The sequence below is a fragment of the Tachypleus tridentatus genome, chromosome 13, assembly GCF_004210375.1.
Source record: "Tachypleus tridentatus isolate NWPU-2018 chromosome 13, ASM421037v1, whole genome shotgun sequence".
In the NCBI taxonomy this organism is placed as follows: domain Eukaryota; kingdom Metazoa; phylum Arthropoda; class Merostomata; order Xiphosura; family Limulidae; genus Tachypleus; species Tachypleus tridentatus.
The window spans coordinates 61403709-61422219 of NC_134837.1; the positions used below are offsets into that span (position 1 = coordinate 61403709).

At 31.5% G+C, this 18511-nt stretch overlaps 1 protein-coding gene across 9 annotated transcripts in view; it reads right to left on the reverse strand.

Annotated features, from left to right (window-relative positions):
- Positions 1 to 18511, reverse strand: part of Uba1 (ubiquitin-like activating enzyme 1) — an 81322-nt gene that overhangs the window by 9265 nt on the left and 53546 nt on the right. For all 9 annotated transcript variants that reach the window (XM_076477495.1, XM_076477494.1, XM_076477493.1 and 6 more), the window contains 9 exons: positions 17915 to 18061; positions 9534 to 9704; positions 8099 to 8200; positions 7247 to 7327; positions 6722 to 6877; positions 5679 to 5844; positions 3555 to 3637; positions 1033 to 1146; positions 352 to 416 (listed from right to left, as the gene is read on the reverse strand). In XM_076477495.1, the coding sequence (XP_076333610.1) occupies positions 352 to 416; positions 1033 to 1146; positions 3555 to 3637; positions 5679 to 5844; positions 6722 to 6877; positions 7247 to 7327; positions 8099 to 8200; positions 9534 to 9704; positions 17915 to 18061 (1085 nt within the window). The remainder of the gene's footprint in view (positions 1 to 351; positions 417 to 1032; positions 1147 to 3554; positions 3638 to 5678; positions 5845 to 6721; positions 6878 to 7246; positions 7328 to 8098; positions 8201 to 9533; positions 9705 to 17914; positions 18062 to 18511) is intronic.

Here is an 18511-nt window from a genome sequence, read left to right on the forward strand (position 1 = left end):
CATTACAGTCAACTAGTACATTCAGTAGCCCTTGACTCAACAACTAACAGAGGGGGTTAATATTTTCATATGATTGTGAGTTATAATATTACATAAGTGTCAAAGAATAAAAACTGAAGTTTTATAAAACAAATATATCCATTTTCCAGGAATACATATTTTACATTCTGAACAAGTACTTTAAAGATGTACACATCTGAGAATCTAGCATGTATTTGTAGGAGGTGGATTTACATATAGCAACATACAAAAATTATTGAAAAAAAAACTGTATTCTTAATTATATTTTAAAACAGAACATAGTGCCTACATAGTGTGCATGTGTGTTTTAAATCAGAATATTGTACCTACTCAAGATACTGTTTTGCATTTTCTGCTGACTGTTTGAAGAGTCCTTCAAATTCATCTCTGGCCCACTGAAAATAAAATTCAAAGAAATATTAAAACATTCACATAAATTTCATTAATAGGTAGACAATGATGTATAAGTGTATACATAGAAGAGTTTATTGATGGTGGAATATACTATGTATTTAGACAGAATACTGGTCTGTTGACATCATGTTGAAGAAGGCAGACCAATGTACCATCAAAAGATGCACTATGTTCCACCATCAATAAATTCTTCCTTACAATTACACATCACTGCTTGCTTACCTATTATTATAATAATAACATAATGTGCTTTTTTACACAATAATTGATTTCATTTCAATAATATTTATAACATTGTTCATTGTATGAAAAGTTTAACATGTTATATGTATTTATATTTAATTAGAATAATTCAAATGATTCAATCATGTTTCCTAAATTTTATTTTTGCAAATTATCATTGTTTAAAAATGTCTTTAAAATTTCTTTCATAAAAAAATTAAAAACTAAGATTTCTGCTCTTAAAACTACATTCTATACTGATAAAACAGTTAATTAGTATCAACCGGTAGAGTTAAACACTGGAAACTACAAACACAAAATCAATTTATACACTTTTGAAAACATTTTCTTTCACAAATTTTTTAAAACTAGTACCTGCAGTGTATGCTCAATAGCATTAGGGAAGTTTTTGAGAGTACATATGGGTATTGATTTCTCTGGGGGATCTTGAGATGAGGAGTAGGACTCGGTCAAGTGGGGGATTACAACCTATTGAAAAGTTTCAAAGTTTAAATATCCAGCAGAAACATAGATATTGCTTAATCCATTACAATAGACAGGAGTTACACTAAAAGAAAACACATGAATGAACATACTAATTTATCCCATAATAAACATACGTCACACACACACAAACATGCTGAATCACATACACTATACACACATATAATAAACATTTCTCTCTCTCACACACACACACACACACACCATGCTTCTCAAACCTTGGCCAGAATAAAATTATGACCTTTCTTGGCTGCAACATTATTCCCTGATCATTTGATCTATACTTATAATCTATCACTGTATTACGGCATGTAAAAATTGCAAAACATCATTTGTGTATAGCTCAATAATAACAAGACAGGCTGTTAATAAAATAGTTGAAACAACTTTTTCAGCATGGGCTCTGTCCTGGGACTGACTGCTTAAACATTTTTGTACTTGTTATGGTATGGTTTTCATGCTATATCTTTTAAACTCATTAGCACAAGTTTATGAAATCTGGCCAATTATCAGTAAATATCAGAAGGCTTTAATACACAAAATATCAGACTTTTATTAATTAAGTCATGATATTTGTTAAACAACTTTTTCTTGTGAATTTTATTCTTTTTGTATGTTGCCCACATAACAGACAAAGGGATTTTCAGTTTAAGATTAAAAATAGTTTTATGAACTACAATATTTGACTGATCTTGTAACCACAATAAAAAATTCAGGAAATAAATATAAATCATGCAGCTTTTACTTTAGAATAACTACAAATTATAACATGAAAACACCAATGTTTAAACTAAATAACTTAAATCTCATAACAACATAAATTTATATTATACTGACCTTCGAATTGTGTCTGGCTAACAATACAGAAGTTACGATGACTCAGAACATAATATAACAAATTGAACTGTCTTCTTTACATTTGAATGGACTAGTATTTTCTAACACAGTCACATTTCAGTTATAATACATTCTTATGCTTATTTTTCTTAAAATATAGAACAGTAAGTACAGAAGTATATCAAAGAATTGTATCATCTAGTTATAATGTTTGCACTTGTTTACTTCTTGAGATGGGTTGCTAAGCCTCATAAAATTCTCACATGAAGGATTGGAGACAAAATAATAACTTTTTTTCTTTTATATACATACATTTGAGATAACCAAATATCATAAAATACTATATGGATACCACAAAATTCCATTATAATTTATCAAGCATAATAACTAAGCTGTATTTGGGTCTATAAAATATTTTAAATTTTGAGCAGGCTAGACTCACCTCATCAGCTGGAAATCTTGTATTAAAAGAACAAATTGATGTCATTATATTTGAAAATGGTTGAGAAAGCCACTGGGGGAACATTCTGAGCTTTAAATGGTTATTTGCATGTGACAGACAGAAAGATACTAGAAAGTGTTTCCAAAAATGGCCTCTGTTTGATTCAGTATGTGAAAAATCTCAGCAAAGAGAAAAGATGGGAGGTTATTATTTTGTATCATAGATTGTTAATATCGGTAATTTGGGTTCTCAATTTGTAAAGAAACTATTGACTTTGCATCTTGACAAATATCTAATGTGAACAATTGATGCATTCAATGAACCACAAAATATAAATATTTAGCTGTTTTTTTATATTTACTTCTAAACTATGAAATTATATAATGTATAATACTAAAATTTGAATTATAATGTAAAATTTGATAACAAACTTATTGACAACTTCATAAAATAGTTCAATAAAAATTTGAATATGACTTTGAAAAAAATTAAAATTAACCAGTTTCAGATGTGTTACTGTTTCACTAGAAAAAAATTGTAACTAGTATTTTTTTGTTATAAATTCACATCAATATATATATTTTATGAGAAAATGCAACTAAAATCATGAAAAGTTCATGTATTTATGAAAGCCAGTGTTCAAATTAAAATTTGAGATTATATATGAACAGATCTTGTCAAGTGCATTTTAAAAACAGTTTTACAAAATTTCTCACCTAATAAAAGATAATAAATTAACATTTTTAAGGGTGGGTCATTTTATTTTATCCACTCCTTATACATATATAGTTTGCCCCTGAAGAAGAAAGGTCCAACTTTTTAAAGGGCTCAGGTTATAGTTTTTATTTCATTTCTTTATATCTGTCTATAATAAAATGAAAAAAAACACAAATTAGAAATGCTTGTTATGGCTTTTAAGTTTATGTTAATCACCAGTACATGTGAAAACCTAGTGTGTCTTGTGGCATAAGAGGGTTAAAACCACTTATTCACTGTAATAATAATGAACCTCAGTCGAGTTTAAATCTTAATTTTATATCACATTATTCTCAACAGATGTTAATGGTGAACAAATTAAAGTGACATTAATAAAATTTGAAGAGGTCTTTCTTACTTGAACATTCCCTTTGGTTCCAAGAGTTCCAGACTCAAGCAGAGGCTTGCGATAGAACACACACCTTCTATCCATGTATATTCCTGAAAGTAACAATGGATGCATTTTATTTTTCAGATATTACACTACACATAATTTAATCTAATAATTCAAAGATTTCCCTATAAAATAAATTAATTTACACTAAACTGATTGCAATATGGTATAAAGACCTACTATCAAGCAAAAAAAAAAGTAAAGAAAAGCAAACTTATTTTGTAGCAATATACAGTTACGACAAAGTGTTCGTACCCTAGCGTCATGAGTAGTTTTTTCCTCATAACTTAAAAAGTATCACAATTAGGATAATGAAAGTGTAGTATATTATACATATCATACCAACACACATCTACACAAATTTTTATGTAAATTGAATGACAAATAGACTGTTTATAAACAAATAACCATACATAGGAGGGGCAGAAAGTGTTTGTATGTCTACTTTAATGGTCAGTTGTGTAGCCTTTCAGGTGAATTACTTGGCACAATCTCTCCTCATAACCCTCCATGGTCGTTTTACAGTACTTGACTGGTATTTTCTTCCATTCTTCTTTACAGAAGGCCCCCATCTCTTGGGAGTTTTTCCAATGATGCTAATGAACCCTGGTCTTCAACTCATGCCAAACGTTTTCAATTGAGTTGAGATCGGGTGACTCATGGCCACTCCAGAATGCTTATATGGTTCCTCTGCAACCAGGATTGCCCATATTTCGGTGTGTGCTTAGGGCCATTGTCATGCTGGAAGGTGCAACGACACCCAAGCCACAAGTTCCTAGCATCATTCTTGATATAAGTGTCTAATATATCAACGTACTCTTCTTTTTTCATGATTCCGTTGACACGGTGAAGGCTGCCTACACCAGAAGAGCTGAAGGAATCCCATAGCATGATCGAGCCACCTCCATGTTTAACTGTAGGGACGGTGTTCTTTGGAAGATTTTGTTTCCCCTTCTTACGGAAAATATAACGAACATTATTGTGGCCAAAAAGCTCAATTTTAGTCTCATCTGACCAAAGAATACTCTTCCATACTTGCATACTTCAATCGTGCTTCTAAATGAACAGGCTTTAAATATGGAGTTCTACGAGGACGGCATACTTTGAACCCAGAAGAGCGTAACATGTTCATAACTGTAGAGGTGTTTACTTCAACCCCAGTTTCCCTTACCAGTTTCTGTATGTCATTACGTGTTAAACAAAGGTTCCTACTAACTTCTCTGAGAACTTTCCTCTTGGTTCTCTCTCAAATTTTGGTGGGGCGTCCGGAATGAGGGAGATTAGCAGTTGATCGTGTAAGCTTAAACTTGACAATTATGCTTTGAACAGTAGATTTTGGAACATTAAGTTGTGTAGCAATACTGGAAAGAGACACACGGGTCTTGTATTTTACAATAATTTGGTGTTTTAAATCACTGGACAGTTGTTTCCTGTTTGCAATGATGACCAGAGAGATAATGAAGGAGACTGTGATAAATTGCCGAAATTTTTGATGCCTAAATTCCAATAATTATGAACCCAGTGTCTAGTTCTGGAATGGTATAATGTAGTTTATTCACACGTTCTGAACTGTATGAGCACTTTCTGCTCCTCCTATTTTTGGTTATTTGTTTATAAACAGTTTATTTGTTGCTTAATTTACGTAAAATTTATGTGGATGTGTGTTAGTATAGTATTTATAATATATTCTACTTCTATTAGCCTAATCGTGATACTTTTTAAGTTATGAGCAAAAAACCACTTGGGACACAGGGGTACAAACACTTTCTGTTGTAACTGTAGTTTATATTAAGTGACAAGCCCGACTTGTAAAATAATCAGTGCTAGTTTGCTTTGTTTTTTTAATTAGTTAATAAAAATTCTTGATACACTCAAAAGCTTAAAATTAAAATCTTTACAAATCATATACCAGCAAAATCTATAACAGGATTGAAATATAAAGGATCTAAACATTGTAGTAATTTTGCAATATTAAATATATAGTACTTTTCCTATTTTTCAATGGGTTAAATGTTGTACACCGTACTTAAAGCATCTACATCCATTACTGTTATTACTTTAATTTATAAAGATGAGAAAGTTTCTTACTAGCATCAACGTTGTCTAAAGCATTGACCACACAATCCAAAGACTCAAAGAAGTCATCATCATAAACTTTCTCTGTATCTGGACCAACTCTGTTTTGATGAGGAGTCACATAAATGTTAGGATTCATCTTCTTCACAGCCTCAGAAGCAACTTCAGACTTTAGCTTCTGTTCACGTAAAGTTAGTCATGTGTTAAAAATAAAACAATTTTAATAATAAAATTAACTTTGTGTCATATATGACTTCACACAATATACAGTGTGGGTTGTACTTGAATTATCGTTTACTCTTGCTACAAACAGTACAGATAATTCATTTATTTTGTAATGTGCATGTGCCAAAAAGGTTTTAGAAATGCCTTATAGTTTGGTTCAGGTATTGCACTAATTATCACAATGCCTACTAATATGATCCCATGTATATTGTGAAGTTACCCACTCCAAGGTAAATGCTCAAAACATTCTTTAAACTTATGGAGTCTTATTATGTTGTGCATAATGTAAATATTTACCATGGAAAATATTTTTAGCTGATGATTCACTGGAACACATCTTTTCTTCAGTGATGAGTGGCTGAGCAAAACATTCTTTTGCACTGAGCAGTTGAACAATTTTTTATATCTCTGATTCCTAATAAAGCATATGACAGACTAACAAACACTGGTAGCACAATACAAATATTATTCATATTTTTCAACATCACACTAGAAACTTATAAAACACTTCAATTTCACAATTAGAATGCCTCCAGCAAGATTTATAAAAGTAATGTCTTCAGTGCTCCAAACAAATCAACAAAATTAATGCAAATTATATGTGCTAATAAACTATACAGCAGCAAATAATTTTAAACCAAAATATTTAGATCAACTTCTGAACAGTAACTTATCCTTCAAGTTGGTGAAGGTGTAAAAAGTTACACATTTGCTGCTATCAAAAAGCCCATTACTGCATTACAATGCTAATTTTATTAGTTGTAAGACTATGTCAAATATTAATTAGTAAATTTCAAATTTTTAAATACAAAAGTAGAAGATGTACTTACGCCTACATCCCACGGCCTGAAGAGAAACTGTCGGTTAAGGTTCGATTTCTCAATGATATCCATGTCAGTAACATATATCATACCAGCATCACTTGTAGCTATTCCCATCATTGCAAAATTCTTCATTAGCTCACAGCCAATGGCACCAGCCCCAACCTGAAAGAAATGTTATGTTTGGGTTCAAAACTGTTCTTTGAGAAATGTTTTTTTCTGTAGAGTAAAATTTCAGATATTTTAAGATTCACAACTGCTGGTCTAATAGATATATATAAAGAAGATATACAGCCATGTTTGAATAAAACAAAAAGCTTACGTTTTTCACTGAAGTGACATGTCAAAAGCCAGATTGTACAATTTTCTCATTATTAATGTAACTCTCATTTAATCTTGATCAATACCACTAAACAGAGTAAGATATATATCCAAAGAAAAGTATTAATTGGAAAATGAAATAACATTTGGTGCTTTAAGAAGTAATATAAAACATGATACAAATTGATCTTCAAGAAATAAACACCAACTTACAACAAAAAGCTTCAATGAAGCAAGCTTATTTTGAAACTCTTCACCAAAAACTGCTAACTGTGAGTCATATCTGACGTTTTTCTGAAAGTAAAAATAATACCCGTTTTGACAATCTGTATTACTGGCACTACAAAACATATGCAGTAATTTCCAGTACAATCTGAATTGCCTCCTGAAAACAACAGTTCAGACTATCATTCCAGAAAGAAATAGGAGGGCAATATTAATAAGTTATCAAATTAAATTACATTTTCTTTAAATTTTTTTTAACTTACGAATATTCTAATAAAAGACATTTGCATTGCAACTGAAATGAAACCAGGGCATAATTACAAATTTACAAGACCCCACAGTATCAAGTATGAATGAAAATTCATTTAAACAATTAACTAACAAAAGTTTTTTTTCCTTCCCTTAACTTGGATTGTTTTTTTCTTTAACACTGAACTTTAGTAGCTTTTCTCCAAAAGGCCAGTACAAGTAACAAAAATACTAATTATATTATTTTCTTTCTGCATGTCACAGATAAACAAGTATTGCTCACACAAAAAACTTTAAAAGAAGGCACACCTGTGCTATTTTGACAGGACTATTATGTACATGAATAATTTCTTTAACGATTTTTCTTTAACTATGTATAGTTTATTTCTAATTTTAAAATGGGGCTTCAACTATTAATCATGAATGACACAAATGCCAACAAAAAAATCAGCTCAATCCAACACATTTTCCAAATACTATAACTCAGTGAAATGTAAAACTCTTTCAAAACTGTTTAAACAGAAGACTTGAACATCTTTGATCATATTTAATATTAATCAAACACACAACTAAAAAAACTGAAGAACTTACAGGCTTTGCTGATTCTTCTGAAATAGTTTGATCTTCAGGTAGACATTCGAGGGCATCAAAATAAAACCACTGATATATTGGGTGAAATTTCCCACTACATGCCTAAGAACAAAATATTTTGTTATTTAACTTGCATATCATTTCAGTTTGATTTTAGAACAGTAATTAAATCAAGTGTTTAGATTCTATACAACAGAAGGACAGAAAAAAATGTTCTAGTTTTACAATCAGTGTGTAAAGAACACGTGAGAAAAGTAATTTTGTATTCCTCTTAAAAAAGAAATATCAAAAGTAGTATTTATAAAACTTACAAATATGGTTGTGATCTAAACCACACACAACTGTATAGTTAAACCTAATGTTAACACTGTAGCATGCACATACATTAGGTACACTTATCATAAAGAAGCTACTAAAATACCAAAAAACATTTAATAAATTGCCATCATATAATACTTACTAATACATATTCCTTCTGTCAGTAGTTCAAAAATAAGCATTTTATTTTAATAATTATGAAAGTGATGCTGAATGAACACCACACTGCAACATACCCCTTACATTCTAGTTACTGTTACAACCCTATAACAATGCTATTTTAAAAAAGAACTTTCTATGAATTTTAAAAGTTTAATAATTTTTTAAATAACCAAACTTATCATTCAGCAAGACTCACATTACCAAGCGTGTGTGAAAAGATTCTGCACAATGTTAAGGTGTCTTTGTTTATACCATTCTAACAATCACAGGTAACCACTTGTGTGTTGATATAAATAATCAATGGTAAAAAAATAGAAAAGGAAAATAAAACATTAAATAAAAACTACAAGTGAAAAGGGAAAGACATGAAATTACACGACCCAAGAAAGGCATCTGAAGCTTACTCAACGAAGAGTTAAGATATGTACACATTTCTATTACTTAATATTAAGCATTTCATTACACCATAGACTGATGATTGTTTTAGAATTTTGTGCAAAGCTACTCAAGTGCTATCTGCACTAACTGTCCCTAATTTAGCAGTGTAAGACTAGAGAGAAGGCAGCTAGTCATCACCACACACCACCAACTCTTGGACTACTCTTTTACCAACAAATAATGGGATTGACCATTACTTTATAACTCCCCCATGGCTGAAAGGGCTAACATGTTTGGTGGGACAAAGATATGAACCGGTGACCCTCAAATTACAAGCTGAATGTCTTAACCACCTGGCCATGCCAAGCTTCAGACTGATGATAAACAGGAAAAAAAAAATTAAGGGAACTAGGAATCACTGGTTCTTTACAGAATTGCTATATGAAGTATCCAAGCCAAAATAAATGCTGCAACAAAAAATCACACACAAGTGGTGAAGTAATACTAGTTAGATACTTTGTTTGGCATTGTGATCCATACTGTAAAATGAATCAGCCTTAAAAAAACATTTACTTACTTTCATTACTTCCTGAGCAGTTATTCCTCCAATTACTGCCTGCATTGGACACAAGTTGCCAGCAGCCAGATTGGCCAGTAGGGTTATCAGCTTTTCATCAACTTCTTCAACTTTTGCTGAACTGTTTTTGTTAACCTCATTAACAATAGACACTAATTCATTAGCATCTTCCTGTAAAGAAAAGGGGATACTGTTTTGGTACTAATTAAAGAACATGGTACAGTAAATATCAAGATTATAAGGGCTTATTAACACATACATCTTGTTTGTTCCTTGTTTTTCTTTTTGCACAAATTATTTTGCTTTTAAGAATACTTTTCTTAATAACAGTTTGCTTTTAAAAAAATTCAGTTTCTGCAAACTACAAAATTATTCTAAACGAGATGGTGGGTTATATAAATAATTAAAGTACGATTTCTTTATTACTGGTTATATAATAATTACAGAAAAAAAAAGTTGTTAAATGATTTATATAATTATTAGATCCAATAAATTGTTCTCCAACTACACTGCACAACAATTTTTTGGAAAAGGTTTTGCTGATAGTGACAAGTACCTGGTGGGTATGCACAAGTATAGTTTTGATTTTGCTTCATCACGTAGGAACTCTGAGAAATAGACAGTTAACTGTTTACCGACAATAACGTATTTAATTGCGTTTATGTTTCTAATACACTATTAAGTTGTCCTGTGCATCATGTTGCAGTGTCCAACAGTAGTCAGCAAGCATTGATGGATTCCAGTTGCCCTGATATCATTTTTCCATAGTAGCAAAACTGAAGATTTTGATGAAACAGTACATGATGGGCAAATTTGGATGTGATTTTCGTGATCAGCAAGCCAAAATTCTATAAGGAACACCCAACAGTGTTCAAGAAGCAAAAACTTTGTGCAGTGCTATCAATTTAGATATAAGAAAAATATAAATACAGAAGATATACCATATAAGGTGATTAATTCATCAAATGGTTTTATTGTTAACATATGCTTTTCCTTCAGATATATCAGAAAGTGATAAAACATAACAATAACTTATTAAATTTGATTTGATTTCAATTTTGCACAAAGTTACACGAGGGCTATCTGTGCAAGCCATCCCTAATTTAGCAGTGTAAGACTAGTGAGAAGGCAGCTAGTCATTACCACCCACTGCTAATTCTTGGGCTACTCTTTTACCAACAAATAGTGGGATTTACCATCACATTATAACACCCCCTAGCTGAAAGGGCAAGCATGTTTGGCACGATGAGGATTTGAACCTGCAACACTCAGATTATAAGTCAAGTACCTTAACCACATGGCCATGCCAGGCCTCCAACTTATCAAAAACACTTTAAAAATGAAATGAGAGGTATTATTTTACATTCGTTTAAGCCCAGTATAATAAATAGCAAACGGGTAAGTAAATTAATATAATCATTAGCAACAAAATGAAACTTACTTCTGCATTACTCCAGGGATAGTTTTGGATCCATTATTACTTACATTTTATTTAACTCATTTTATAAAATTATGCTTTAGAGAAAATGAAGTTTTGCTGTTAATTCAGCATTAATATTTAATGGAAATTATGATAGCAGCATTATCAAAAAACTGAATAATGGCTTAAAATAAATGAGGCAGTTCAGGAAAATTTATATTTAACTGCTTAGAAAATAGATTTTTTCAATTATGCTTTTGGTTATTTGAAAGAAAATAACTATCACAGCTAAAGAAAATGTTTTAAATAATTAAAAATATTACAGATATTAACTCTATTTTATAGAAATTACAGTAAGTTAAAAATCTAGGATTAAAAAATAGGTTAAATTTATTCAGAAAGAACAAGTTAATAGAAAATATTAATGTAGCTTTTATTACTCAAAAAATATTCTCCTGTTTTAATGAAACAAAAAATATTCTGAATTTGAGTCTATCTTAGAGTACAGTATAACCAGCTAGAGTAGTGTATACCATAATTTGTACAACCTGCAGGGGAAGTAGTTATTTTACAAATTTTAAGAGCTACAATAAATTTAGAAAAATTATGTCAAATGTTGAGATTTTGCTCACCAAATGTCAATTAGAGGCTTTGCTCATATTTTTTTTGTTTAAATATTTACTATATTATTATTGTACAGCTTAGGATTCTTCTACAGCTAGTGCTTGTAAATTGTTGGTGATACATTTGACAATATAAGAACAGCATATACTGTACTTGTTCATAAAATTATAAATTCAGAACAAGTTAAACATATGTACAACAAATTCTTTACTCTACAGAGATCCTAAGGATACCATATCCACTTAAGCCAATTAAATTACTTCAAAATTTAAATTGGCAAGTCAAACTAGTTTTCCCTATTTCTATTACAGTAGTATTCCATGTATTACAGTGCAAGTCACCACAATCACGTGCTACTCTTCTAAGTAATAATTTGGTCCTTCAAAAATATCCATTGTTCCTTTTGCCAAAGTACACTTAAACCAATTCAATTACCTTACAACCACAGCTTGACGGAATAAATTATTATTATTTTTCTCCTTTTCTGCTCTTATCTTACTCAAACACATTAAATGTTAGGCCTATCAATTCTACTGAAATTAACTTCATGTCAAACTTTTCTTAGACCAAAGCTTTACTCTCTTCTGCTATTGACTTCTACTGTTTCCTGCTCATCTCATACTCCTCTTCAAGAGAAATACTTGCATTTTTTTCCCATTAGAAACAAAGACTGTTTTCTGTCTGAGGTCCTTATTTCCTGATCTATCTGTATACTGACATTTTTTGTTTTTCCTCTTTCTTAGTCAGTTTGTCTTTGTATGCCTCATTTCCACTGAATGCTCTAACTTAGTCAGTCCTCATCTTATAAGATAAAGCCACTGTCTTTTGCTTTTGCATCTATAATGGCCACACCTGCCATGCCTATCCTTGTTTCAACAGCTGCACCTGTCAGGTCTCCTTCTCTCCCACAATATATTTTAAGCAGATTGGCATGGTAAATCTAGTCCTTACCATTCACATTTACCTTGTAGTCCATTCTGCTGAGTACTTCAAAACTTCCTTTCCATTGTATGGTGAGTTTGTTATGATATGTGTGGGCAGCAAAACTAAGACATTATGTCCAACCTTGATATGTCAATCCTTGACATTCTTGTCACAGAAATGCTTCTAATAATCTCAAGCTGCATATAAGCTCTTTTCAACAAGATGACAGGTCTCCTCTAGTCACTTTGAGGTCTGACAAATACTGCTAAGTGTTCCTTATTTCAGTCTTCTTCTCCCAGCCACAGCTCTTTCTGTATCTGAAACAACCTTGTAATGTTTTTACATACAGCAACTCATAGGTTGAAAATTCTCCACTTAATATAAGATTTCACAGTAAGCTAATAATACTGCATGCAAGTACCTGCCCCAGTAACATGGTCTCCCTTAACACATCTTCTTAAGCATGATTTTTAAAACTCTACTGACTCTCTCAAAAAGTATAACTTAAAATTATACAGGATAAAGAGCTACTGGGTACTGATGAGACTGAAAACTTCCTGCATTAGTTCCTCTATCACTCAGGATTCTTCTCAAAAAACCTATTCTGAAAAATATCTCCAGAAAGGCTTCTGCTATTCTCTCAATCTTTCCTTATAATTCTTGCTCCTGGATAAGGTGTTGTATAGTTTACTACTGTCATCACATATTGGTTGTCCTCATCAAATGCAGGTGTTAGTAGCCTGATGAAGCCCACAGATACTCTGCTGAATAGCTATTTTATGAGAAGCATCTCATTTAGTGGTACTTTGTCTACCTTGCCTCTAGGTACTGTCTTATGGCAGAAGTCACAAGATATACAGAACCTATTCACATTACCAATGACCCTCAGCCAATGAAAGTTAGTGGTGAGTCTTTCTGCCATTTTCTTTATTCCTAGGTATCTGCCTAAAAATTTGATTCACAACCCATCTTCATCACTTGAATCTGGTAATCTGTTGGTGCTATAATATGTTTAAATTCCCAAGTATAACTGCCTTGATGTATTCTGTATAGCACTCCATTCTTATCCTCCATTCTAAGTTTCCCCTTTGTCTTGTGCCAAACTTTCTCCCAGGCACTGTCCCAAAAGTTCTGCAGAGAAAGGTCTTTTTCTTCTGTGCTTCAAGTTCCTGCAAACCTACATTTAGGATGTCACCTTTTGAAACTTGTAGGGACTTAATGACATGTTTGCTCTTCTTTTCTTAAGTTCTGGTTGTAACAGCAAATTCTTTCTACCTAGCTTTCCCAAATTTATACTACCTGGTATGTTATCTATCGCCAAATCATATATTGATTTCTTCATGTATGTGGTTTTAAGATCTCCTACATAATATACAATATCCACATTTATTTTTACTATAGGAAACTTTTTCAGTGTCCCATTAATTAATACACATAGATGTACTTGGGATGTCATCTGATCATCAGACACTAGACTGGTTCTTACTTCTGCACTACTGCAACCAGTATCTCATAGAACCCCTACTTTCTTGTCCACAGCATATCCTCTACATACTGGCATATAATGATTTGTTGGCACCACTTGATGTTTGTTACATGCTCCCATCACTAGTGTCACTGTTGATCTATCTGCTAAGTTGAGCCAACCATTAGTTGTGCACTGATCAAACGTGTTTTTTCACATATTGAATTTGTTGAGCTGTATTGACTCTTTCTTACAGCAGCATCCATAGTGTCTGTTATTCTTTTCTTCATTACCAGCACAGACTTTTGTAAATATCTCTAGCTGCTTGATGTTGAGGTTTCTGCTATTGTTTTCTAGTTATGAACTTGTACTCCTTTGCCATATGCCCTATTTTGCAACAAATGTTATCTCTTCTCCCATTTGTCTGTTAACCAGTGGTCACCTTTGATGAAATACTGCTTCTAGTCAGCCACCACTGGTTTGAACTTTTAACTGGTTATTCTTAAGACTTGTCAGTTGTACTCTCTCCACTGTTCTACCAGCTCAATCATCCCATCCATGTGTTTTAGTGCTTTTTCCTTTTAAGAACCATTACATGTTGGTTGAATGTGATCATGAACTGTTCTCTCACTAACACATGTGCCAATTCCTCAAAACTATTTTTATGTATGGCCACATCAGTCTATCTTGTGAAGTGTCACCAAAGGCTTGCCACAAACCGAAATACAGTTTCTATAGTATTCTTTTGACTTCTCCGAGTTTCCAATGAAAGCCTTCTTCAGTAAGTTTATATTGTTTCAGAAAAGCCACTTCTTGTCATAATCTATAGCATTTTCTGATACTATGTCTGCATATACTTATGGACCTTTTTCTGTGAGAAGTAGGCAGAGACAGACTACCTGGTTGCATTTGTCCCAGTTCTGAGTTTGAGCAAATCTTTCATATTTTTCCAGAAAGGCATCTTTATGGACATCCCATTTGGACAAATGGATCACCTGGCCCTGACTACATTGTCATTCTTGGGTCCTTCCTTCAGTTAGGCAAGCTTTGCAATATCAGTTTGTTATTATCCCTATTTCCAGCCTCTCCTTTCTCTCATTTTCTTCAGTCATTTTCCTTTCTTTCTCTCTCTCTAGTTCTTGTTGTTTAAGTCTCATACTTCACTGTTTAAACCCAAGACACTATCTAATTTCTATTACTTTATCAAAAGTTGACGAGGAAAAATGGCAAAATTGTAAAATCTACATTACTTGTGCTACCACTACAGTTGTGCATATACACACCCACCTACACACCACTTACTTCTGCTTTCATTCATGCCTCCTTCTATTGCCAGTTATCACTGTATAATTCTGGCTGGCTCACCAGCTATCAGATGTTAAGATCTGGCCATGACTTCACTCTCTCCTCCTATTCTCTTTGTTTATCTACTGTTTCCTACTCATCTCATACTATTTATGAGTTTATTATTAAGCCATCTGCTTGCTATATTCTCCACATCAATGAGTTACAAACATAACTTCCAATAAGCACTTGCTTTTAACTCTCTTATAATAAGAAAACTAAACAATCATACAAAATGCATTCTAAAAACTAAAAATATACACAAACAGTTTTATATCATGACATATTATAAGGTGTGTGATATTATCAAAGCATAATACAAAAATGCACATTAAAAATGTAAATACATTACACCATTACATATTTATAAATCATTAAAAATAATTATCACAAATATAGGAAAGGCAATATACAAAATAAGATAAAGGAAAAGTGTACATTTACAAATTCTTCAAGAAGTTTAAAAAATGTTTCTTAATCAAGCACAAAAATTTTATGATATAACTATTACTGATAAAAATAAACATTAAAATCAATATTGAAAAATTAGATTAATACTGATGGTCCTCAAAACTATATTACAGTTTAAAAAATGTTGCACATTTTGCAGTATAACATAGCCAGTACATTACATTTATTTATGTATAACTAGTAGAACAAGTTAAAATTCAATAAAATAGAGTTGTGACTCTCTTCTGAAGTTTCTTTTAAAGCTAAAAACAATCTCTGGCAACACTGATACTATAAGCACTTGGCTCCACTTCTTAAAGAGTTTAAATTAGTTATTCATGTTTTTACACTTAACACAATTATTACACTCACGACACTGAACCTGTAAACAAAATTTTTGAAGACTACATATCAAATAATGTGAAACTCAACAAACAAAACATTCAAATATTGTTAAACATACACAGTTTTAGAAATTTTTTTCATCAATATCAAACATAATACGATACAAATCTGCTTTTAAAAATATTTTTGATGCTACTGTATGACATGAAAATTAGGTAAAAATTTTGCAGTACAAAAAGATCACTAACAATAAGCTGCAGTCATCCATCACAGTTTCAGATACTGCATCACCCTATCTCACCTCATATATTATCAATAACATTTTGATGCCAATGTAAAACATTTTAATATTGCACTGTATTCTACAGAATGTTTTTCATAATCTGTAAATCCCACACATAAAGGTACATTGTACTCAATCTGATTTTTTCTATTATTTTGTTGAGAAATATTTCATAAAACATGCTTGCTCTCTTGGTTGGTGTTTATGCAGAATTCCTTCCCATCTTTCTGTAGTACTCTTGTCAATAGTTTATATCAATGAGATAATAGTTTCATATAGCAGTAAATTCATCATATTTTGCTACATAAAACTATTATATCACTTGTATAAACTATTGACAAGAAAGATTGGAAGGAATTCATATTTTGTTTGTCTCCCTTTTCATATAAAATTATGATCTTGATTTCTTTCCATTTCTCTGGCATCTTTTGACTCCAACATTCTGTTAAACAACTGTCTTATCTGCTCCGATGTTTCCATTCCACCCGCTTCAAAATATCACTGGTGATTGTATCATTTCCCAAAGCTCTCCTGGTATAGATATGATGTAATACATCCTCCATTTCTGAGACTAGAGTTTTAGGTACTTCTGTTTTATCTGCTTTGTTGTTCTCAAAATTCATTTCTGATCCTGTTATGTCTAAGAGTTGTTGTATATAAACCTCTGTAAAAATCTGCACATCAACTATTTCTGTTCCATCATCAGTGGTTTTCATTGAGTACATTTCTTATTTACAACTCTTCTATTGATACTCCAGAATATCTACAGCTTTTAACTTACTTTCCTTGCTTCCTGTCTTTGTTAACATTCATATATGGTCTTCCTCTATACCTTAATTCCTTTTTCTGTCATCCACTTTCTTTACAAGCTCATTTCTCATCCTTTTAACATGCACACACACACAACTAGTATAAAACTGCAGTTTTCTTGTGTATTTTTTTCTGTTCTTCATATTTATAAACTGATGGATAGACATACATTTTCCAAAATATTATTCTGCTAATAGAACACGTTGAGATTCAACTAAATATATATTTGTGGAATTTAAAGATTTGATCTAAGACTCCTGACTAATGAATACATATTAGAAAAAATTCTTGTAAACTTTTTCAATATTTATATCTTCATGGATATAAATTTTTAACTCATAAGTCAACTACGTTCTGAACAGAACCGATCATAAGAAAAAAACTGATTCAGTTGAATGAAATGTCAGACAGACATCTGTTGTTTTTTTTCAAATTAAAATAGGATAACATTATTTGTAAATGTATTTATTATAGTTAATTTCATGAATTAAATGTATTTTACACTGGAGTAAATCTTGTAGATAATAATTCACTATGTATATAGCTTAAAAAATTTGTAAAAGTTTTTCAATCAAATAATTATTGTTTGGAATAGAAAGTTAAACTCAGATTTCACTTTAATACTCTATTCTTTGTACTAATTACAATTCACAAAATGTTTCAAAATCTGTTTTATATAACAAAATCACCACTCAAATGTGCAAGACTGGTAATACCTTATTCCATGATACTGGGAGACGATTATGTCTTTTCTTGAAGTAATGAAGGGCTTCAAACCCTATATGAAGCTGCCCAGGTCTGTCAAATTTAGCAAAGTCAGATACAAGGAATTCAGGTGATCCAATAGAGTCCCTCAGGGATTTCTGAGAAAAAAAAAGAAAAGCAAACTACCTCTGAAGAAACAAGAGCCTAAGGAATAAACAGTTATACACAAGAATACAGTTGAAGAAACAAGAGCCTAAGGAATAAACAGTTATACACAAGAATACAGTGTCAAATCTAATACGTGTAAAAAAAGAAAGAAAAGAAAACATTTTGTAATAAACTAAATTACATAAACAGACTGATAAAAATTTTCGGGGACTTTTCCACTGGCTAACATCCCACAGGAAAATGGAACACCTGCACCAAATAAAATGGTATTATCTCAGTTTCATCAAATGAGCTGCAGCAATAATTTAAGTAAGAGATGTTAGGCCTCACAGCATACTTTACCATACTTTCTAAGAAATAGATTTACTAAAATTTATCAGCTGAGTTAGATAATTTCATGTTTTTAGGAAATTTCTGATATTGGCAATTACTTCTAGTAT